We start from the raw sequence: 22,769 nt of genomic DNA, 5'->3' as shown, positions 1-22,769 counted from the left end.
CTATGTGGACTGGTAACATCTGCTGTCCTACAAGTAACCTTTCAAGTTGAAGATATCATCACTCTCCTACCTCTTAATAACTTGAAGATGTTTCACCTTAAGTTACCTTCAGCAACTTCTTGTTGCCTCAAGTTAGCCTCAAGTCCTCAAGGTGTGGATTTAAAATGGGGGATCTTGGGCTATGGTTTGACAATATTTGCCAGGACAGGACAGATCTATGCTCAAGAGATGCACCCGTTACAAATAGGATTCATTTTTTCCAAGTAAACATCTTTTAAATGTACTGAAGCTCATTCTAGCACTGCAACAAATAATTTTATTCATTTTAAGCTAATTTCTCAATTATTTTCTCAATCAATCAATATCTTTGATGGAGGATATGTTTATGTAAGTGCAGGATGACCTCTAGTAAAAAAACATGCTTAAATAAAAGCTGTTATGTAGCCATGCTGTTTATACCAGAAAGAGGCTCAGTGATCTGTCATTTAGCTTGGAAGCCTTGAAACTACAATATGCATTTTACGAAAATTTAGAGCAAGGACACCACCCACTCCTGGACTTGAACAATTCAGTTCACCTGAGGATCTTGACCTGTGTACAGACTTAAGTCTGTATTAACTGATATCATAATTATGAATTCATCCATAAATTCTGTTCAGAGAAATAGTGTTGGCTTTATTTGACTGAATCACATGATACAGTCCTACAGGTTTGAAAATGTACACACATTAAAAAAAAGATTGTCAATGCATGTATAGTTGTGTACATACTGATTAGGTTGAAATGTACATAGTACTTCGATTTTTTTCACAGACTCACACTTTGGTGTGGAGGTTGTTTTTGGCAAAACATTACTTAAGAACACCTGTATCTTCTAACATTTATTCTAAATTTGTAGGTAGTGTACACAAGCTCAGCAGAATGAGAACACATTCCTTAAAAATGGTAAATGTAGTGAAACCAAAGGAATCGTTTCTGTAAAGCACAGTTACAAACAAGGCAAACTGGCAAAGCAGATCTCAGACAGACACCTGCTGACAATTAAGTAACTGCACAACAATCTACTAGGAGATTACATTCTAAGGGAAAGGAAGACACATTTATTTAAATGTGGGCATGTTGGCAGACAAGGCCATATGTAGAAAATTCCTTAACAATCCTTGCTCTGGTCAAAGGGAAAGGTCCAGCATTGTTTCTGCCAATGCCATGGTAAAATTGCCCAAAAAAGCCAAAGTACTTTTGAAAAACATTAAGACAAGCTAAAATATTCTTATCGAAACCCCCATCCAAGGTTCAAACTATGAGCATAATACCCCAACAATGAAAATTTGGTAAATTAGGGTTTCCAGATCACATAAGAATATTAGCACTAATCTAACCTAATCCTCAGCTCAAACAGGTGGTGTATTATTAACCAAACACACTTACCAGACTGCAACTTGAGTTTGTCTTCTTTCAATCCAAAGCAATCGGCAATGTGGTACTTCCTCAGCCTCTAGTCTTGTGGTTGGCATAGCTAGGGAAGCCAAACTGGGAGACCATCAGGTTGGAGAAGCAGAGCGGCATGAAGCCATAAATCTGTGTCAGCCTGTTCAGACAGTAGGACCTCTGGAGAAGGTGTTCTGGACGATGCCACATACCCTGGTACCCACTGCTGGCTTCCTTTTCCAAGTTGCGAAGGTCCACAGGTTTGACGAAGACCCCAGAGGGTTTGTTAATGCTGCCTATGGACTGAAAGGGTTTCCTCAAATACTGTGCCACAGCAAAGTTCATGGCAATGTCATCACAATTCTGTGTTTCATCCACTAGTGCATGCACTGCCTGAGGTTGGTCCTGGAAGAGCTGCAGGTAGCGGTGGTGGAAAAAAGCAGCGCCAATTAACACCATGGAGTATCTGCAGTGAGGGCATTGAGGTAAAAGTATATAAAATTACCTTTCACGTTAAAACAAGATCAAACAAGACGAGAGACCTGACTGACACAGAACACGGTGGTACATTAGTTGGTGCAGTGAATGAGGAGGTTTACAAGATAATGAAAAATAAAAAGCAAAACCTACTTGTCACCTCCCGCCATTTCTGGATCCTGCAGTTCAAAGCTGCCATAACTGTACACTCCTCCTGGTGTTGAGACATGTTTTCGAGGCACAAATCCAACAATCTGGTCTGGAAATTGCTGTAGAGCCAAGGACAAAATATGTGTAGGCTACACTTACAATCACCACATAATTCTGATGCATTTTTATTTACAAAATCAAGTTAAACAAAAATTAAATTAGGCCTAGAATCTTAATCAGTCTCATCTACATTGTCTCTAAAGCTTATTACCTTCCAGACCGAGAAAGCAAAACTGATGTCAGGAACGCTGACCAGAGTGTCATCATCAAGCATTAACACAGCTAGAGGTCAGACAAAAAAAATAACATCAGCAAACATCATTGAAAGAAATGTTGAAACAGACCAAACATATAGGTCTAACTCAAATCATGGGCCATTTACAAGCCGACAGGTATACTGACCATCAGTGTCAATCTCAGGGAATGGTTGTAGTCTGTTGCGCATTCGATTGCTAGTCTGCTCCTTGAAGACTACAGGGACCGGATGAGGCCCCAAGGAGTTCCATAATTTTAGGGGTGTCTGCTCCCCAACGTTGTTCCAAACTATAATAATCTGCTGAAGATGAGGCACTGCCTGGTAATGGTTAAGTATTTTGAGCAGAATGTCTGTGCGATTATACGTTTGAATGATAATAGTAAACTTATGATCTCCCTCCGTGCTGTCACCATGATGGCCCTGTGCTGGTTTCTCTTTTTGTGATGTTGCCCTGCGTAGCACTCCAAGGACAGCAAGGCCCCCTTGGTCCTCTGCAGGGGGCAGCAGAGCTGTTAAGGCTGCACCAACCAGGAGGATCAGCAAGATTGGCCAAACCAAATAAGTTCGCCGGAGCCCCATGCACCAACGGGGGATCCTGCATCAGAGGAAGCAAACACGCAGATATGCAGCACATCACATTGCAATGCACTTTTTCTCTCAGTCCAAGATCTCCCATAACACCAAAATTTAAACTGTCTATCCTAAACACATGCAGTGAGACAGAGAGGCATGTCTTCACACTAAATCGCGTTGCAACTGCAACTTATTTTTGTGGAGAAACTTTCCTGGATTCAACCTTAAGGCTACATGTTAAGTGAAGCTTTCACCCTGGGTCTCTCAGAATTTTTTTTAAAAAAATGACAATAACCTGATGCACATAAACCATAGATAGTGTTGTCAGCAGGATGAAAAGTGTTATTGATTACAGGCGGTGAACAACTGACGAGAGCTCAGAAATTCAGTAGTTTTCCATGGGGTGTCCGGAATCCCTGGCTACATCCCTGCACGTACCGTTAAGCAAATCCTACTGAATGTTAGCTTACACAAACCTAACTTAGTGTTACATAAAACCATTATGTTTAACATACTGCAATCTCGCACCTGTATTATTTCTCTGAATAAACGCCATTCTTGAGTTAACCGGACTGCCTCGTGATAGAACTATTTCTGTGCATTTACTACACCGTACACGCTAAGCTGTCTTTGTTTCCATAACTCATAACTCACCTCATTTTGTTGGCACTGCGTACTAACCGTTGACTTTACATGGTCGCCATATTGACTGACTCTAATCTAAGAGCCTGAAAGGAGAGAGCTGCCACAAGCTAACGTTATCCGAAAGGTATAGTGTATTGAGACCGCAGCTTCAATATTAACTGCTGTAGAAATTCTGAAAATTGCCAGAATACTTCTTGCGTGCTTCGTTTGAGTCCACATGCTTGCGTTTTCTTCATTACCAGGGTCGTTAATTAGTTTTTATCCACTTGAGCATATCGCGTACCGTTTAGAAACCGACGCCATCTTTGTTGGGCTACACGAACGGATTGGCTAAAAGGCTTACTGCCAGTTGATTTTCTGATGGAGGCCTATCTCCGCCGTTCTCAGAGATACTAACACCATTTGGACTGGAACGAAGAGAAAACACACTCTTTAAACAAACTTTAAAATCCAAACTTTTAACTTAAAGTTCATATGACTCAGAGCATAGCTCAGGTACGTATCGTCAGTGGTGCAGTGTTTCAGTTGCTTTAATGTACTTTTAACATTTAGTGCTTTGGAAAGTTTTGGGTAGTTGTAAAGCATAGCTGATTCGTAACGGGGCAGGACGCAGATAGGACCACAGACTGTATATAAACAGTCCATGGATAGGACACAGATTCTCTTCATCATCTGCAGTAGACCGTGAAGACAATAGATAAATACTAAGATTAAAACTTCTTTGTTATTCAGGTTGCTCATAACTGCGTGATAAGAGGAACATGACCTTTGCACCAGTGCTGAACTGTCCTTCAGTCCCACTTTCTAATGGTTTGCAGATACCGATACTTGGATTAGGTGCGTTTTACTTTGGAAATCCTCGTTTCTAATCACACTAATGCAATTACAGAGCACTAAATGTACACACACTGCATGAGGTTCTCAGTCATTTTTTATTTTCACGAAATAATTTCAAATTAAATAGCACATTTTGGGAAGGAAATCCTAATGAACAAAGATGACCGAATCTTTATGAAAACATCGCGTTACCCTCAAGTACATAAATTATATGTTTAGAGAAGAATATTAACTATGCGAAATACATTCTAATGCATAGCACGACTGAGTTTATTTTAAGGCTTACAGTATCGTGGCTTTCACTAAGGATGTACCACATGAGCACTGCACAGCAGCTGCATCTACATCAGGTCTCAGTAATAATCGTGAAGATGATGATTTGTGTCTACATAACTAAATACTTCTGTGCAGTATTACAAGCACATTCTTCACTTTCTTGTCTGAACTGTTGAATATTACATACATATATTTTTCATCTTTTTTTCTCTCTCTAAGGTGTTTTGAATATACTGTAAAGATATGTCAGTATTCATACAATATACAATATAATACTTTGGCAATACTGTTTCTGTAAGTGCCAACAACTGAACTGAAATGACATTGCTTTTGAGGGCCTACACTTCAGATATACTCTCTCTATGCTAGGCACATCACATAATGGTGGATACTCCCATGATGCTGTTGTGTATGCACTCACTGAGTGTGGTGTGCGCCACATTGACACAGCAAAGCGCTATGGCTGTGAGCAGGAACTGGGTAAAGCTATCCGAGAAAGTGGACTAGCGCGAAGTGATCTGTGGCTCACCAATAAACTGTGGCCAGGAGACTACGGATACAAAGCTGCAAAGAAGGCCTGCCTCGACTCCTGCTCACTGATGGGAGTTGAATGTTTTGGTATGAGCTGCAATTGATAAAGAATTGTAAAACAGAAACATGTTAGAAGCTGCTGCAAGCTGAATGTAGTACCTATGCAGTTTCTTACTGCAGTCTTACTGTCTCTTGTAGTCTTTCTTAAAGTCTCTCACTGAATCATACCTACCTGTTTTCAGATCTGTACCTGATGCACTGGCCAGACTCATGGCAACCTGGTTGTTCGAACAGAGAGATGAGAGCTGAGACCTGGAGAGCTTTGGAAGAACTTTATAAAGAAGGTATAGAACAAGGAGGAACATGACAGTGAACATTTGAAAAACATGCAAAAAGTGACTACTAGCAAGTGTCATTGTGATATATAATAGTGAATGAGTGGGATTTTTCATAAATCAGAGCTTTATTTCTAAAGGGGTGTGCCGTGCTATTGGCGTGAGCAACTTTCTGGTCCATCACCTGGAGCAGTTAAAGGAAGACTGTAGTGTGACGCCACATGTTAACCAGGTAGAGTTTTTTTCTCAGTAAGTCTTCAATTAGATTAAATGTGTTTATTTTTCTACAAAGTCACAAGAGGAAGGTTACATGTTTTTTGTTTTTACTGAAAGAAGAGTTGCATAAATTACCCTTGAGAGAGCAACAGAGGGTCTCAGAACATTTTGTCATCCCAGATTAAATTTTTCACACCATTCTCCCCTATTGAGATGTATTCTACTATGAAATTATTAAAAAATAATGATTCAATGATACGAGTATACAAGCAGATGTTAAGCTGAAGCTTTCCTATGATATATCTTAAAAATGATACAACTCACCAGGTGGAGTACCATCCTTTCCAGCAGCCCATTCACCTGATGGAGTACTGTCGTCGGGAGGGGATTGCATTTGAAGGGTACAGTCCACTGGCCAAGGGTCAGGTCCTCAGCGACCCCACTGTTCTCCACATAGCAGAAAAGCACAGACGCACGCCTGCTCAGATCTGCATCCGCTGGAGCATTCAGGTTGTCACACTGTTCAGACATCAGACTGGTCTGACACATGCAATGCAATATGCTTATGTGAATATCTTTCAACTGGAGTTTTATTGTTAACTTTCCTCAGAATGGAGTTGTCACCATACCAAAATCCATCAACAAGAAGAGAATACAGGAAAACTGTCAAGTGAGTCTTTGTAGACAGAAAAAAATCATACATGTAATTTCCACTGCAGTTATACTATAAGATTGTATATTTTACAGATTACTGATAATGCAATATATTGTAAAGGAAGTTATTATTATGAGGGCAAAATGTTTTATGATATGATTAATATTTGTATAAAGCATGAATTGAACTTTAACTCTAGGTCTCTCCCATGAGACCAGGCAGCGAGGCAGTCAGAAGCCAACTCTTACCTTTAATCTGCAATATCACTGCCATTCATTTCATCTCATTTCACCTCTTCCTCCTCCTCTACCTCTGCACACAGGTGTTTGGGTTCCAGCTGGAGGAGGGGGACATGGCCGCGTTAGGAAAACTGCATGATGGAAGACACGTTACTTGGGATCCAACGAATGTGGAGTAACACACGTCCATCGACATACCATGCCCACATTGCTTGGCAAAATCTTCCATAATAAAGTTGTTGTCATAGGGGCACTGTGTTTTTTTGGCAGCTCTAAACAAAGAACATTTTTACTTTTATTTTGAAAGAAAATGCTTCTGGACCTTTCAACCATACTGCACAGTCCCTTAGCAATCTTGAGGAGACTCCATCTGCTGGCAAAGACCGTGTGGCATAGTTGAAAGCTCCAGAACAAGTAAGCGGACCTTAAGTCAAGATTGTTCTGTCAACTGCTTTTTGTTTCTCTGACCTCTTCTGCTGTTCCTGTAACTGCTCCCAACACAATGTCAAGATGCACTGACCACACCCTGAACACACTTTACATCATTGCAGAAAGGTGAAAGCTTCACCACTGGAGGTCAGAAAAGAAGAGTTTCGGCTACTGCAAAGTTGCCCATTAACTTGAACTGTTTTTTAAAAAATAAATAAAACAATGACACAAACATTTCAGAGTTAGCAATATCATTTAATCTTTCCCCCTCAGCTTAGAATCACTGTTGTACATAAGTTACATTTTGTTTTCTCAATTTCACAGGTTCATTTTTTTTCCTCTTCAAACTTCCAGTTTGACCTCCCTCTCGTATCAAACAAAAAAAAGCAGATTGTATTATACAAAAATGCAAACCAATTTTCACACAGTGAATTCTCTTACAAAGTCATAAAATGGCGTAATAATGGCTACATCCACATTGGAGGAAGATAATTCTAGACATTCCTTAATGGAGTATAATATACATATAAAAACTTCTTTTTTCTTGCTGAAATCAAACCTGTACCTTAATTTAAGAGATATTTTACAAGGGAGTAATCATATAAAAAAGCCATTTGCGAATTTCCCCAGAAAGTCAGGGAATAAAATGTGAGCCTCAAACAGCAGTAACAGAGTTCAGTGGTCAAGGGTGGGAGTGGAGGGGTTAATTGGTTATGTAAATGAGGGCTAGAGGCAGCAGTTTCACTCAGAAACAAAAACACACAGGAGATTGAAATGAACATTTCTGCTACTCAATATATAGTAACCATCCCCTAAGCCATTGTGTGTCAGTTCTGCTGAGCTAAAGGCGTTTTAGGCTCATTCAGACCTGCATAGACCTATCAGGTAGAATCAACATTGTGAGAATTTTGGTTGACTTGCACTTAAGAGAGAATGAGAGAAAACATTGAATTAACACCATTAAATGTTGCCAATTCATGGCCAAACCCCATTTTCTCTTTTTCTAAGTCATTATAAATTAAGTTTCTGAAAAATGTATGACCGCAGAATTAAACTCTGTTGCCAATTTTGTGTGAATAGTTGTCAAAGAGAAACTAAATCATTGTGTCACTCTTGTATCTCACTTGCTGTTGAACTCACATCAGGTCAGTTGATGCATTCAAGACTGTAAGACTTGCAGGTCAGTAAATTCACTCAACTACTGCAGAAACAAACAAAAAGAAAGAACAGACATTTCCTTAAAAAAAACTAAACAAAACAATAAAATAACCATTTTGCTTCAAACCTTGAGAAATTTGTGTTATTGCATTGTAGCTGTTTTGTATGACATTTTCAAAAAGAGGGATGGGTCTGCTAGAGTTCATCTGTATGACTCTAAATCATGCCAATTCCGTCACCCCCAGTTATCTCATGCTCCTAAAGCAGACGGGGTAAAGGAGCATTACAAGAGGATTTAAGGCCAACCTTTCATCAGAGTATCCTTGGTGGGGGTGTGTGGGTGGGGGGAAATCCCAACACTTTTCTAATACCTCAACACTATCACCCAGTACAGCACACTTTGAGGGGAAAAAAGAAAAACTTAGTCAGGGTACATTTTCTACAATACAATCTAGCACACACAAAACTTCTCCATAAATTTTCCAAAGTTACAGAATTTTGTCTTCTTTGGAAGCATAGTCTATAAAGAACATCTTTGTTTGAACACAAACGATTAAGTGAACACACATCAATGCGCACAGAAGTCCTTCATCTGGGAAAGGATAAAGTCTGTGTTGGCAACCAGTGGACAGAAAAACAAATCAAACAACAAGAAAAAAAAAAAAAATTTGCTGATTCTTAGTAGAGATCATTTAATATAAATGCTGAGCGAGTAGAATAAGAGGTGGCACGTTAATAGTGCTTTAGTATATTAATGTATGTATACATACTCATATGTATAAGTGAGCTGTGTACCTAAACAATAAATGTAGCGAGAAAATCCAGAGGCTTGAAGTGTGGTTGGAAAAACTAAAAAAGAAACAAAAAAAGAAAACCCGAAACATCCACTATCATGGTGCTGACAACTTGGAAGAGATGCCCATCAAGCAACCCAGATGAGGATGGAGGACACAAAAACATTTGTGTCTTTCTTTAATTGACTCATCAGTTATCAGGGATTTGTCAAACTCTGTCAGTTTCTCAGTACCCCTCGTCTGACCGAAACGGAGGCTCGACGTTAAACTACAATGACTTGACCCCAGAGCATTTCCTCTATCCTTCAACCGTTCAAGCACAAGGGCTCACTCGCTCTCAGCAGAGCTGTCAAACTGTTGCTGATCATGCTAATTGTTTACAGAAGGCAAAGAGCTCCACGTAGAGCATCAGCAGTAAACAATTTACACGATGCAGAAAGAGCAGTAATAATGGTAATGATGGTGATGATGACAGCAAGCTATGAAGAGAAAAATGTGATAAAGTGAACAGAATATTGTACTAACCACTAAAGATCGTTAAATATACTCAATGCAATAAAAATTATCAAACCTTAAGTTTGTTTTACCCCTCAGTAACCAACACTATTATCCTCAGCTGTAAACATGATTTCAAATGCACTGTGTAGCTAAAAACACTACAACAGTCAGTGACTTTTCTAAGACTACAGATGTTAAGTCTAGGTTTTGCTCCAAATTTAACCATTTCATGACAGAGAGAAGGATGTGCATCCTGTTGAGCTCTAGGTGCCTTCACTAGGTAAGCTTCGCCCCCCAAAATCGTAACAACGTAAAGCATGAAAAAATAAAACAAAAATTTAACAAAAAGACACAAGGGAAGGCAACTTCATAGAAGTTAGGAGAACAAATGACAAGATAATCCCAATGGGGAGGCCTTTTGTGTGGCCAGATAAGAAGCACTGAGGAGGGAAATCCTTGTTTATTTTCCCTGACTTTATAAAGTTTACACTCATTCACCTGACTCCTGAAGCAGGAAGATGTACTCTCAAAGCCAGATCATGTGCATTCACTCAAAAAAAAAACAAAAAACAACCCTACTATTTTCGAGCATACTGTGAAAAATTTCACAACATAAATCGGCGAGGACTGAATGCAGCCCTCTGGAGCACAGGCGAAAGGCATTGTAACCAAACCACATCAGGTCACACCACAACCAAGAGAAGCACTAGTAGATTCCCTTATAGAAAACTTGTGGGAAAGCTCAATATCAAAAAGACTTGTTGCAATCTTTAAAACAGAATGCTTCAATCAAATATGGAATTTACTGCTTTCAAGTATGAAACTTTATGACATACAGTGTGTTCATAAAATGCACCAATAAAAAAAAAAAATCATACTTCACGTGGCAGGTGAGGAAGTGCATGTGGTGCAAAAGTCATTTCTCAAACACCTTGCATCTCTGTTTACTGCTGAATACTGGTGGATCATTGTTCTGCTTTTCCCTCCTCAGACCATCTAGATCTGGGCAACCACTTGTTTTTTTTTACGATTCTGGGGGTGAGTACTGAGCGATGCACCTCTGCTGTTTCCTACAATACCTTCACACATCATCAGATTGCAACAAGAGAAGCTCCTGTGAGTGTCTGTGATGGAATAGTGCTTGTTAATCTGCTCCTCTGTATCCAACCGTTCATTACATGTATTCTGGGACAACTAATCCAAAAATCTCAGATGAGGAGAATCAATCAAATACTTGACTATGTTTTAGGGTTTGTTAAGGATGGAATAGGCCTATTCTTTCTGAATGAAGTTACAATAATACTGTCAACATCACCAGCATTTTCTCTTCCTTGAATATATATTGCGAGCCTTGTTAATCTATTATCCCAGTAGAAAAAAAGAAAAAAGAAACACACACAAGAAATGTTATCATATGCCCTGGTTTCCAGGCAAGGAAAGTCATTAAAAAAAGCTCATTCACAGAACAAAAAGAAAGAAAATTCATATCACGGCAGATACTGCTCATCTTCTAAATAGAATGGGTGTATGTGTGCCTGTGCATGCTTTTCAATCGAGCATCTTGAGTGTGCGTGTGTGTGTGTGTGTGTGTGTGTGTGTGTGTGTGTGTGTGTGTATGTGTGTGTTTAAGTGTGTACTGCCTAAGAGCAGGAATGGACGACGCCATTCTTCTGCATCTCTGAACCAGCGGCACCTGGATCAGAACACAGGCTCAACGCAGATGTCTTATTGGTCAGTGACAGCATGGACCCGCCCACTGCACTTTCCTGCAGGCTGCTAGAGCCGTTTGACACCTCTCTGAAAGGGGGACAAAGGATCCAAGTGAGAATTGGTGAAGAGGACAGGCTAATTAATGAGCTATGTGCATACACGTACACATATTTATGTTTGAGTATGTGTATACTCACCCAAGAGCCAGGGAGATTTCCTCCAGCTGAGTCTTGTGCTCTGGTTGTCCATTCTCTGCAGGTTTCAACTTGTACTGCTGTACATCGTGCGCTACTTGGTTTTCCTGGTTTGGAAATGGACAAACAGCCACTAAGTAAGCTCCTAAGGAAATTTCATGTATATTGTCATGGGATGGTGTTATAATATATGGCTGAATAGCCATTTTGTTACAGACCCAGTAGGATATTCTTAAGTGTCCCTTCCCCTGTCATCATAAGACCTGTCTATCAGTAACTCCCTCTTATCACAACATCTGTCAGCATGCATGATTGGACTGTTCTGTCCCCCTTACCATAGCCATCTCTCGGGTCCTCTTGCCGATCTCTCTCTCCACCTGGTGGAGCTCCAGGCTTAGCTGTTCACTGGAGACAGCCGTTGCACTTGCTCCCCCTGCTGGCCACTTGGGCTGCTGCTGTTGCTGGGCGGCTGCTGCTGCTGCCGCCTGGCCTTGGCTGGGCTGCACAGGCTGACCTGCTAATGCACTGGCCTCCCTCTGCAACAGTAAAGAGTTACTGGCAGCCTGTAACAGTGAAACAGGAAGTGAAGGGGACGAACATGCAATTTAGTAATTCCTGGCAATAATTATAAGAAACTCAGCATAAAAAAGAAAACCATTTTTTTGAGACTTGTAGTATTGACCAAAGTTGAACAGGACTACATGACTACAAGCTGCTTTTATATTTCACCCTGATCATCATGTGAAATGATAGCAAGGCCATAAATAAAAATGAAATCATCTCCTCTGGAATTTAAAAACTTTTCTAAATTTCAGATTTCAGTCTTTTTTGAAAATTCATTACTTATATACTTTCTGTACTTCCCAGACCTTCAAAGGTCCTGTAGTTAAGAGCGCATACACACCTCCATCCCGTGCATCTGGGTCTGTTGGTTGATCTGCTGGTTGACCTGCTGCAGCTCAATTTTTAACTGTTCTCTGTCTGGGGCTGCCATAGGTAGGCTGTGAGGGTGATATAGGAATTGAAATAACTTTACCACCATCTTATGCCACAAACTTTCACTTTCATCCATTTATTTTCTGTTATTTCCCTAAAAGCATGATCAGTACCATCATCATATGAATATTGCCTCACCGCTCACTAAAGTGTCCCTGAGAGGAGGAGGCAGTCTGGTGGGAGGGATATGAAGCTCCCCCCCATCCTCCATGGCTTCCATATGAGTATTCTGCTGGTTCGCGAGGGGGTAAAATGATTGTTAGAAATGTTTTCATGACAAACACCACAAATATGTGACATGACCATGTAGCAACAATTCATTTTAAGAGGTGGGGGTGGTCAGTGTGAACAAACTTACAGGCATTGTCAATATCAATAGGTTACGAGTTTGACAAAGAATCTTTTTTTCCTTTGAACATTTTGATGATGTTCAGTTTTCAAAGTTTCAAAATGAAAACTTTCATACCGAATAAAATCAATAACTGCCCATCACTAATAAGTAGTATCCCACTCAACCTGAGCATTCCAATGTCACCGTAACATCAAGAGGATTTGATCTAAATTACTACCCAAATTGCTTTTCACAGAAAAAATAACAACAAAAAATAACTATTGTGTCAGCTCAATTCCAAAAATGTTATGATGATACTTATTTCCTGCATGTTAACTGCATTTACCAGTCATTAATCAGTTGTTATGTGCAAGCTTTCTTACCTGGCATGGCCATATGTTTAGAGTTTGGGTTCTGGGGAGTGGAGGCCATAGCCTGCACAGGGCCAGTGGTCTGGTAGCCTGTCTTTGAGGTGCGGGAAATGGCACCAAAACGTGATACAGTGGGCTGGGGACCAAATGGGATAATGGGGTCATCGTCCTTGACTTCTGTACCCCTCCGAGGAGCCTCCAGCGATGGTTCCCTCAGACCCTTAGCCTCCACATTCTGAGAGGGGAGGGTAAAGAGAGAAGAAGTTATGATGTGGCGAGCTCTGAAGAGGAGGCAGAGCAAGCAATATGTTCTTTTATCTCTTGATACACTGTGGTTACACAAACATTGTTTTTGTCAGTGGAATACAGAGTAAAGATGAACAAAAAGCACACTCATCAGTTCTGGTTGATTAAACTTGGTAAAACAAAACAAGATGAACAAGCACAATAGCTTGTGTTATTTAAAATGACCTTAATCATTTAGTCAGTTACTGTACACAAATTCAGTACAACAATGCTCAGTCATTCTAGACAGAATCCTATGCATCCAAGAATCTGACATCTTTCCATCCCTAATGTTTACACAAGAAATTCTACTGTGGTTATGAATTTATTCATCTGAACTCACCATCATCTCCATGGTACCAGGAACCATAACATCTTTGGGTTTGGCATCCTTTGTGCCAATGTAGGAGCCAATGGTTTCACAAGACCAGGGAGAGTACTGCCCTGCATAGTCGGGCTCTCTGCATTTCACAATGGTTTTGGAGTTTTCCTCACCATACTGCAGACACAAAACATTTAGAGCAGAAGTGCTGTCATTAATACTATTCACAGTAAACCAATACTTCTTTTTTTACCATTACATGACCATGTCATATAAACTTCTTAAGTCGTGTGCCAGATTGCAAAATTTAATACCTGTGTATGATCTGAACCAGTTCAAAAGACATATGAAATGCACTCTGTGCTAACCTCGGGAGGGTAGTCGCTGGGAAAGGGGTGAGAAAGAGTCGGGGAGGCAGCGAATGGTGGAGGGGAGATGACCTTCCTTTCCTCCAGTTGGGATAACAGCTCCTGCCGACGACGGTGCAGATAGTCCAGGCTGGGCTGTGAACCACTATATGATGGCCCCTAAGACACACACACACACACAAATATTGCTACTGAACTTCTGGCAATCATCTTAGTGTTTTATAATGGGCATGACAGCACAAAGTGATAAAGGCAAACAGTTTAAATGAAAAACAACTTAAAGATACTAACCCTAACATAAGCTCTCATTGGTGGAGCCTGGGCACCTGGTGGATAGTAGCCATCTGGTGGGTATCTATCCCGGGCACTGGGCTCCTGGTGGTAAAGTGAGTTAGCCTGTGCCGCTGATGGCGGAGGAACATCCATAGGTGCTGGACTCATTCTCACCAAGTTATCTCTCTGAGATGGGTAAGGCTGTGGGGGAGGCGGTGGACCAGTGTAGGCCCCATGGCGACTTCTGTCATAGTGTGGAGGGTGAGGGTAGGAGAAAGCTGGGCCAGAGTGAGGGGCCTGGTAGGGGCGCTCCGGAGGGCCGTAGCCAGGATAGGGGTCCTGGTAAGGGGGTCCTGACTCACTGGGGGGAGGAGGGTTACGGATGTAATCCCGAGGGACATACTGTGGAGGCTGCTGGTATGGGTACCCTGAGAAATCAATAGTAGGCTATTTTTAATATCACATTTGTTTTAGAGTATAAAAGTAAAAAATAGGAAATTTTCATTAGTCACACATACAGTGTGCAGTATTTAGTTTACTAAACCCTTACCTGTGGGGTACTGTGGGGGCTCATACTGAGAAGCAGAAGGTGGTGGACGAGTGTCATAGCACATCTCAGGGAGCTGTGGCTGAGGGTACACTGTAGAACTTCTAGGTACCACGGGCATGTGCTTCACCCCGGAGAGGTGGTCCGCTGGCATCCTTGGGTGGGCCATGGCATGAGGTGGCAGAGGCATACCAGGTTTGGGCACACTGTCCAGGCTACAGGAATAAAGAGGTTAAGGTTCATAACTAAAATATTTCAAGGTCGCCACAAAATTTCAGGATATATCTCACACTGCTCTGATAAATAGATAAGATAGATAGATCTAGATAATTTATGTACTATACTCACACATCAGGTGGTGATCCTGGGGCACTGGGACTCCCTCCATCCATCTTGACAGGTTTACGCAAAAGTTCATACGGGACTGTGTCTGTGCCACGGGCAATGAGCTGGGGCAAAGAGGGTGCAACACTGCCATTGGGGAGGGGTGAAGGCTTCCGGGTCACTGCTACATCAAGAGGAATGCCCTCATCTGGTATGAGCCCTCCTGGGCCCGGGAGGCGAGCTGCCAGACGCTTATTCATCTTACGATACCTAACAAGCATTAAACACAGTACAAGGTGTATAAGAAATATGTTGGAAAGAGGAGAGAGGAACAATGGTAACAAGTTCACTGCATCATTTCATTTAAAAATATTAATAAAACTTCAAGTTGATATTTGTCACACTCACTTCTCCAGTTCTTCCTGAGAGTGAGCAAAAGTGCAGCTGGCTCCACGAGGACAGCCTCCTTTCTGCTTCATGTCACGACACATGTATGTCTTGTACTTGCTGTGCTGAGGAGGCTAAAGAGAAACATCAGGAGAACAATCAACTTTGAATTATTATAGTAAAACCCCATTGAGGAAAGTTGGCACAACAAAAAGCAAACCCAGCCCTGTTAACACTCAGCACTGTTGATAACTAACATAACAATTAATAATGATACTGGTACAGACAAACTGACAGAATGGGAACATTACTACTCCCAGCCCTTTTAAAGTTGTGATGATAAAACTGACCTGCTGAGGATCAGCTCCTTTCTTGCTGTGGTTCTGGATGAAGTCCACCAGGCCATGTACCACTGTCTTCACTGCTACCAACCCCTTCTCGAGCTGCTCCCATGTAGGAGGGGGTGCATCTGAGATAACAAATTGAGATATTAGGAAAAATATTATATTCCAGCCTGCAAACTCAAAGTTGATATATACAATCAAAAGAGTTTGCAGCAATGAATGTCAAATTCTGCTACTTGCATTTGTCCATTTGGTTAGGATTACAAAATTTGGCATTGTGGTGAATTTAAATACAATTGTACAGGGTTGAACTATTGCACCAAATGTTTACATTAAAATACACCTGTAACTTTTGACTTTACTGAAGACAGAAAAAACAAATACACATACTTGTTTTAAGTTTAAGATGTTACAGAGATCATAGTTTGGATTTCAAAATGTGACAGTATGCATTTCACCAACTTCCTGTACCACTTCAAAAACAAGATTCCTGAAGGTAGCTTGTCTCTTACCTGGACTGGGATCAATGTTGGCCAGTAGTTCCAGGTGTGGCCGCAGCCTGTTGAGGTTGGCTGGGTCGCCGGTCCTCTGCAGCGCAATCGTCAGCTCCTGGACACTCTGAGCAAAAGACGCTGGGGTCTGCAGCTACACCAGAGGTAGAGAGATAGAGAGATAATGTTTTAGTGGGTTAATGGCAGACAGACTTTATGCATATGATGTAGATGCTTTGATATATCCAATAGCAGAAAACACAAATCATTCTCTATGAAATATGTGCAATATAAGGAAACAAACGTGAGATAATAACATTTATTTATCTGACACACCTTATCTATGATAGACTGCATGTGTGACTTGTGAGACTGATCTCCATATAACAGAGAAGACCACTGGTCAGGTGCGATGCGCAGCCCTCCCTCCATGGCAATCTGAACAATCTGGGAGTCATGCTCACGCCGCAGAGCCTCATAAGTACGAAACTCCTCTTTCAGCTGCATCAGGGATGAATCTTCATCACGTTTGGTCACCTAGGTAGCCATAAAAGAAGAAGAGAGGTGAATTCTTTTTTCCTCTGTTAGGCTTCTACCACAAGGATTTTTTACTTCATTTTCTATGTTTTGTATACGTTATAATGTTAAACTATCAATAATTTTTAGAAACATTATCTCTGCGTGGCTGTGGCTGCACTAATATTGAGGCGACGGGGTCCACTGTGGAGCAGCACCACATGACACAATTTTTTACACATTTCAGGAAAATGAATGAAATTTCTTCTGGTCCTCAGCCAGAGACATACCTTGAAGCAGGAGGCCCTGTAGAGGAGCTGCACCACATGACCTATGCTTGTTTTAGAAGCCTGTGGAAAGCGTGGCTCCAGCCTCTGGACTACAAAAAGAACCAACACTTTTCTGGACAGAGCAGACCCATCCTCTAGAGCAAGAAGAACCAACTTCAGAGCTTCCTCCTGCATTGCTGGGGGAGGAAAAACACAAAAATGTCATGAGTAACAGTTACTGTCAAAAAGCCCAAAGGACATATGGACTGCTGCCATCCCTGTTTCACTTTGCAGGTAATGGAAAATGTTGTACCTGGGCCGAGAAACTGGCATCCTCGCGCACGGACAGCGGCCCACAGATTGGAGGAGAGCTGCTGTGGATTCTGATGCTGCAAGATGAGTTCCGTGACAGTTCGCTCACCCAGAGAGCGGGCAGCCCTCATGGCTCTGACACGGCCTTCCTCCTCCACCAGCTGGCAGTGGACCAGAGTTACCAGTTTCCTCTGCATGGGTCGACTCAGCATGCTCTGGGCCGTGCTGCTCAGACCCACACCTGGTGAAAGATTAGATTCACAGGTTCACAGGTAAACCAAGGGAATAAATACAGAATCATATTGTTGTATTACTACATACCAATGTACCACATTTCAATGTAGAAAGACTAATCATTAGAAGCTCCCTCTTGGTACATAGAAACAGCACCACAAATAAAGCCTCATAAAATTCATTGGAATTATCAATTTGTTTGTAGTAATTTATTTGTATGTACTTGTGCTATTACGGAAACAGGTTTAAATGTGCACATCTAATGTTAACAATACATTCTAAATCACATCAGTGGTCCAAACAAAAAATTGTATATTTCTTTAAAGCTGTCTTTAAACAGTATAGTAAGATTACACTCATTAAACATATTTTTTCAAAGCTTGTTAAGATATATAATTTTGTTAATCAAACAGGCAATGAATTACTATCCCCACCATGTCACTATAATCACTATAAAACAGCTGTTAATGAGAACTAGGTATGAGTCTCTGTACTATATTTACAGAAAAACAACTTCTGCTTTTCTGTTTTTAATGACATTTCATATCTAACACCCAAATCAAACCAGCTGATTTAAGTATTAACCACAACACGCTTCAAATCCTGATCAGACATTATAGTACCTTTTTTTTTTAAATCCTTGACATTATGATGTCACAAGTTACACCAATAATAGAGTAATATGGTAATATATAATAATATAGCATTTTAGCGATATATTAGTAATTACCATGTTTAAAAAGTGTTGTGTTCACAACAGTGTTTACAAGAAAGTCCATTTAACATGTGACACCATTTTCACAACTTGGTGAGTGGAAATTTTCAGACAGCTCCAAGTTCATGAGTTGGAACATATGATGAGTGTTTTTTAGACATTTTGGTCCTGATGGAAACCACTGATTACTTTATTCATAACTAATGTTTCCTACCCTTTTCTTTTCCCCAGCAAGACATTAACAAGCAAAAAACAAAACTCATAGGACATTTTTGAAAAGGGAACATGGTCATGTCCATTAGCAGTCACCTAGCAACAGTATTATCACATTTTAAACCACTTCAACACCAAGACTACACATTGTGTACTTGTGGATTTCCCATGATGAAAAGAACCTCAAGAGTTCAAACTGAAGGCAGCAAAAGTGTCCAAGGATCATAATAAAGGAAGAACGAAGCTCTGAAGGCAACAAACGTGTTTGTGTGTAAGTACCTCGGGTGTTGCTGAGGGGTTTGAGGTAGAGGGCCAGCTCCTCCACACATTGCCTGGCCTCCTCATAATGCTGCGAGTCCTCTGGACTGGTAATCAAGGCAACTGGCTGAGCCTTAGGAACCTGCAGCAGAGCACAGTGAGGGAAAGAATTAGGGCAACCCATGGCAATAGTTGAAACCTTTTAATGCAATTATGTCTCAGTGCTGTAGCAGTGTGTGCTGTGGAACATACATCATTTTCTTTTCATAGTCTAATCCATTAGCTAAAACAACTCAATACAGTGAGTGTACTAATTCATTTCAAGATATCTCTTTGTGTGTGAGGGCTTCAGTGTATACACAGGTATAATTTGGCAGAAAAGTGCTCTGGCAGAAAAATGGAATGGCACAGGAAAGTGTAGAAAATTTGTACAATAATTTTGTTTGAGCTGCAAACATCTACAAACTCTCAGCGGCTCACACTTCCTTCTAAAACAAAACACTAATTTTGAAATAAAAACTGTCTTTATTCATACTGCTCTGTCAGTGAAACTTGCCCAGCAAGTACTAAGTGCCATTAGAAGCTTTTATTTTTTTAGAACTCCATTATTATCTTGTTAGAAAAGTATTTGGTGGAGTTTCTGTGATGATCACTAGAGTGTGCTCCACTAATTATTAAATTTAAGTGGACCATACTTCCACTACACTCAGCGCAAGAAAATACGACTGATGACAAAATTCAGATTTAATATTTTGAAAAACCACTGCACTGAACTGAAAGCTTATGCTTCATTGTGTGTGTTGTCATGCTGACAATGCTAATGAGCATTTAAAATATAGCCAAGACACTGAAAAACAAATTCACATCAAGTTGTATCACACTTAGTAGCAAGGACACTTCCCAATCTTTGTAATGGCCAATTTAAAAACCCAAAGAGTACCTAATGAAACTATCACGATAATTCTACTATCCTCCCTTTGGGCATTTTGATTTAACACTGACTGAAACAAACCTGCAGCTCTTGGGCCTGTCATGATAAATGAGATTGTTTTCATGAATTACAACAGTCAGTGCTCCAAACAGTGGTGCAGAACTATCAGAACAATTTCAATTTTTACAGGGGCATGTTAATTTAATTGGACACTGTACCTTACTACCTGCGAGACAAGATTTCAGAACCATGACTACATCAGGCACAGAACAGAGTCATAGATGCACTGACGAAAGCCATTATTATGCAGTATATACCTGGAAACTTGGCTAACAATGCCAAAACATCATTAACTGAGCCTCACCCCATTGGTCAAACACTGACTCAGAGAAATATAGCTTTGCTGATTGCACCCAGTAAACCAACAGAATTAAAATCATTGCTCAATGACTGGAGTGTGACTCACAACAGGAATCTCCAAGCTATGAACAATCACGTAACAGCCCATGCATAACACTCTAATACAACCCAGAGACAGTTAGATAAAACATATTACGAAGATAGAAAATGGTATCTTAAAATATTTAAATGCTCAAACACAAAATACATCTCTGACCGGTTATCTTCACTCATTAGCTAGTATCAGCAAGGGCTCTGCATAACTGTTGTCAACTGAGATCCCTGTCATAAACTGCTATGTATATGTACAAATATACAGAGTCTTACCTGGCCTCCCACCAGCTGCAACAGGGCTGTGTTGACAGGTAGCTGCTCAATGTCTGTGCTGATGGCTGTCTGGTCAAAGGGACAGGCCTTACGGTGCAACTTGTTCAGGCACATCTTGCAGACAGTATGTCCACAGCCCAAGCTGATGGGCCGGCGAACAGTCTCCTCAAATGTCTGTGTGCAGATTGGGCACAGCAGGAACTCTGTCCATTGTGGTGCTTGCACTGGCATGGTTATATGTTGATGGGACAAGTGTGTGTAAATATACGTAAGCTTTTACACAGAGAAAAAATATAATAATAACATATATATAATATATGGAAGATTCCACTGGAATCAAGATTTTTTTCTTCCGAACTCAATCGTTCTTAAATGTCCTCACACATTGTGGATTTTGGATCACATCGCGTGATGAATACTGTAAAAGAGAGAGACAAAGTTAATTAAAATTGTGCAATCCACATTCACATTTGAACAAATTTGCATGCAAGTCAAAATGTAGCTTTACAGTCCACTTTATCTTATAGTCCAACAGTAACTACATGTATTAACAAAACATAGCTGTGCTATGTATGAGTGCATCTGTAGTTGTGGAATGCATTAAATGCAGTGGGATGGCAAAGAAGATTTCTCGCGGAAGAGCTAACACTATACTACTTGAAAAAAAAAAAATCTAACATTTCTAATCGAAAGTTTATTTGGCGTTGACTGCTCGACAATATGCGTTATTCCGCCGATACACAAAACAAATGAAAAAGAAAATAGAGGTGACATAACACCTATTCCTAAAATACAGATGAAACAAGCGACGGAGAAGAATCAAAACAACTGCTGTGTGGCCTACTTAAAAGAGCTGGTTACCACTATGACTATGGACAAAGGGTGCTGAAGAGGCTAACAACCAAGTCCCTCTGCGCTAACTTATGAAGCTACCGTTTGCTAATCGAGTTTGGTAACACTATCCTATAATTACGCTACACACATTCATTAAATTCGAATCAACACATTCGTTAAAGTAACTGCAATCACCCTGGTATTCATTTGTACACTAGTTACTGATTTATCGCATATGAGCTTCGTTAACAAATCGTGGATAACGTTAGCTAAGATTTAGCAAGCTAAGCTATGGGTGGCTAGTTTGCTAAGCTGGCTAGCGAGCAGACGACGTTTGATTAAAGAAAAAACAATTACTTACTATCTTAAAAACTATCATTGGTTGGTTGTGTTACAGTCGTTATTTTGGATGTAGTAATGACTGTAAATCCACTATACTACCAAGAACATTAGTTCCCATCTCGCGTGTTGGTCAAGGAAACGATAGCTTGAGAAGAACCACAGTGACACTGGAAAGTGGAGCCATTTGACTTGCAACAGCGAGATTATGTAACGCTAGCATCCGAAACTACCGAGCAAACCAGGTGCCTTGAAAATGTATATACTCCCCCCAGATATACTAAATTCACCGCTATGCTGGTTAAATGTTCAAAATCATAGCAGGATGGTGTTTTGGTCACACTGTGAGAAGCAGCTAACACAAATACGCCTCTCGTCGGACTGAGCACAGAAGGCTAGCGAACCTACCGTACTCCTCCCTATAGCAGCAGTTAGCTTGTTAGCTAGCTGACTATCGTGTTAGCAACCACTAACCATAGCTATGCGTCATTAATGTGACTAAAACAAAATATGCAACCTCTACTGTTAGTTTCCATCAGGACAAATACATCATTATTGTCGATACTACTCACTCATTCCAAAAGACTTGGAAGATTTTCATCCTTTTTCAGAAAACTGTTGCGATATTTTCTTGCCATGTCGACTGTGCAGCTTAGCTGCTGCCGAGGTTTGGGGAGGGTGTCAACTCGTCAACAGACTCGCTAGCCGGTTACAGCTAGCTGAGCAAGATGTGTATGTGTGTGTGTGTGTGTGTGCGTGCGTGTGCGTGTGTTGTGTGTACTAATGGCGCCCTCTACTGGCATGGAACTGCATGTACAACCAAAGCACAAAACTGAGCAGCTGCCAGACTCCGGCCACATCTGGGGATTGTGACAACTAGCAGGCAGAACATTGTCCCAATTAGGCTGACTGTGCACGAGCA

At 40.8% G+C, this 22,769-nt stretch overlaps 3 protein-coding genes across 8 annotated transcripts; 1 reads left to right on the top strand and 2 right to left on the bottom strand.

Annotated features, from left to right (window-relative positions):
• Positions 1 to 649: 649 nt before the first annotated feature.
• Positions 650 to 3,752, bottom strand: extl2 (exostosin-like glycosyltransferase 2). The gene is made up of 5 exons (XM_018676735.2): positions 3,599 to 3,752; positions 2,518 to 2,966; positions 2,327 to 2,397; positions 2,059 to 2,174; positions 650 to 1,894 (listed from the first exon to the last, which is right to left on the bottom strand). Exons 1-5 carry the CDS (start codon positions 3,601 to 3,603, stop codon positions 1,489 to 1,491), a joined length of 1,047 nt encoding a protein of 348 aa, XP_018532251.1. The 5' UTR covers positions 3,604 to 3,752; the 3' UTR covers positions 650 to 1,488.
• A 186-nt stretch (positions 3,753 to 3,938) lies between these two features.
• Positions 3,939 to 10,130, top strand: zgc:110366 (uncharacterized protein LOC550476 homolog). The gene is made up of 8 exons (XM_018676738.2): positions 3,939 to 4,084; positions 4,322 to 4,426; positions 5,072 to 5,320; positions 5,476 to 5,577; positions 5,709 to 5,800; positions 6,112 to 6,294; positions 6,395 to 6,454; positions 6,762 to 10,130. The coding sequence occupies exons 2-8, from the start codon at positions 4,351 to 4,353 to the stop codon at positions 6,855 to 6,857; spliced, it is 858 nt and encodes a 285-aa protein (XP_018532254.1). The 5' UTR covers positions 3,939 to 4,084; positions 4,322 to 4,350; the 3' UTR covers positions 6,858 to 10,130.
• On the bottom strand, positions 7,342 to 22,574 carry rc3h1b (ring finger and CCCH-type domains 1b). 6 transcript variants are annotated; one of them, XM_018676719.2, is made up of 21 exons: positions 22,420 to 22,574; positions 21,057 to 21,092; positions 20,675 to 20,898; positions 19,039 to 19,159; positions 17,599 to 17,838; positions 17,307 to 17,482; positions 16,837 to 17,037; positions 16,522 to 16,654; positions 16,016 to 16,134; positions 15,687 to 15,799; positions 15,303 to 15,548; positions 14,958 to 15,169; positions 14,426 to 14,835; positions 14,135 to 14,293; positions 13,788 to 13,943; positions 13,172 to 13,394; positions 12,596 to 12,689; positions 12,366 to 12,462; positions 11,797 to 11,997; positions 11,465 to 11,568; positions 7,342 to 11,354 (listed from the first exon to the last, which is right to left on the bottom strand). In XM_018676719.2, exons 1-21 carry the CDS (start codon positions 22,421 to 22,423, stop codon positions 11,198 to 11,200), a joined length of 3,426 nt encoding a protein of 1,141 aa, XP_018532235.1. In that variant the 5' UTR covers positions 22,424 to 22,574; the 3' UTR covers positions 7,342 to 11,197. The 6 variants fall into 6 exon arrangements, with proteins under 6 accessions (XP_018532235.1, XP_018532234.1, XP_018532233.1 ...); XM_018676718.2 differs by having other exon boundaries at positions 11,797 to 12,024; positions 12,596 to 12,686; positions 22,420 to 22,571; XM_018676717.2 differs by having other exon boundaries at positions 11,797 to 12,024; positions 22,420 to 22,569.
• Between the last annotated feature and the right edge of the window lie 195 nt (positions 22,575 to 22,769).

The sequence above is a fragment of the Lates calcarifer genome, linkage group LG4 (assembly GCF_001640805.2).
Source record: "Lates calcarifer isolate ASB-BC8 linkage group LG4, TLL_Latcal_v3, whole genome shotgun sequence".
Taxonomy (NCBI): Eukaryota; Metazoa; Chordata; class Actinopteri; family Centropomidae; genus Lates; species Lates calcarifer.
Note: the sequence above shows the minus strand (reverse complement) of the source record. Positions and strands in the feature narration are given on the sequence as shown.

Excerpts from the sequence above, each read along its gene's own strand:
- zgc:110366 (XM_018676738.2), top strand. The coding sequence starts at position 4,351 with ATGACCTTTGCACCAGTGCTGAACTGTCCTTCAGTCCCACTTTCTAAT. Across the intron at positions 5,801-6,111 it reads TGACGCCACATGTTAACCAG|GTGGAGTACCATCCTTTCCA; the intron begins GTAGAGTTTTTT and ends ACAACTCACCAG. Across the intron at positions 6,455-6,761 it reads GAATACAGGAAAACTGTCAA|GTGTTTGGGTTCCAGCTGGA; the intron begins GTGAGTCTTTGT and ends CTCTGCACACAG.
- rc3h1b (XM_018676717.2), bottom strand. Across the intron at positions 15,800-16,015 it reads AAGGAGCTGATCCTCAGCAG|CCTCCTCAGCACAGCAAGTA; the intron begins GTCAGTTTTATC and ends GTTTCTCTTTAG. Across the intron at positions 13,395-13,787 it reads CTGGTACCATGGAGATGATG|AATGTGGAGGCTAAGGGTCT; the intron begins GTGAGTTCAGAT and ends CTCCCCTCTCAG.
- extl2 (XM_018676735.2), bottom strand. Across the intron at positions 2,398-2,517 it reads CCCTGAGATTGACACTGATG|CTGTGTTAATGCTTGATGAT; the intron begins GTCAGTATACCT and ends TCTGACCTCTAG. Across the intron at positions 1,895-2,058 it reads GAAATGGCGGGAGGTGACAA|ATACTCCATGGTGTTAATTG; the intron begins GTAGGTTTTGCT and ends CCCTCACTGCAG.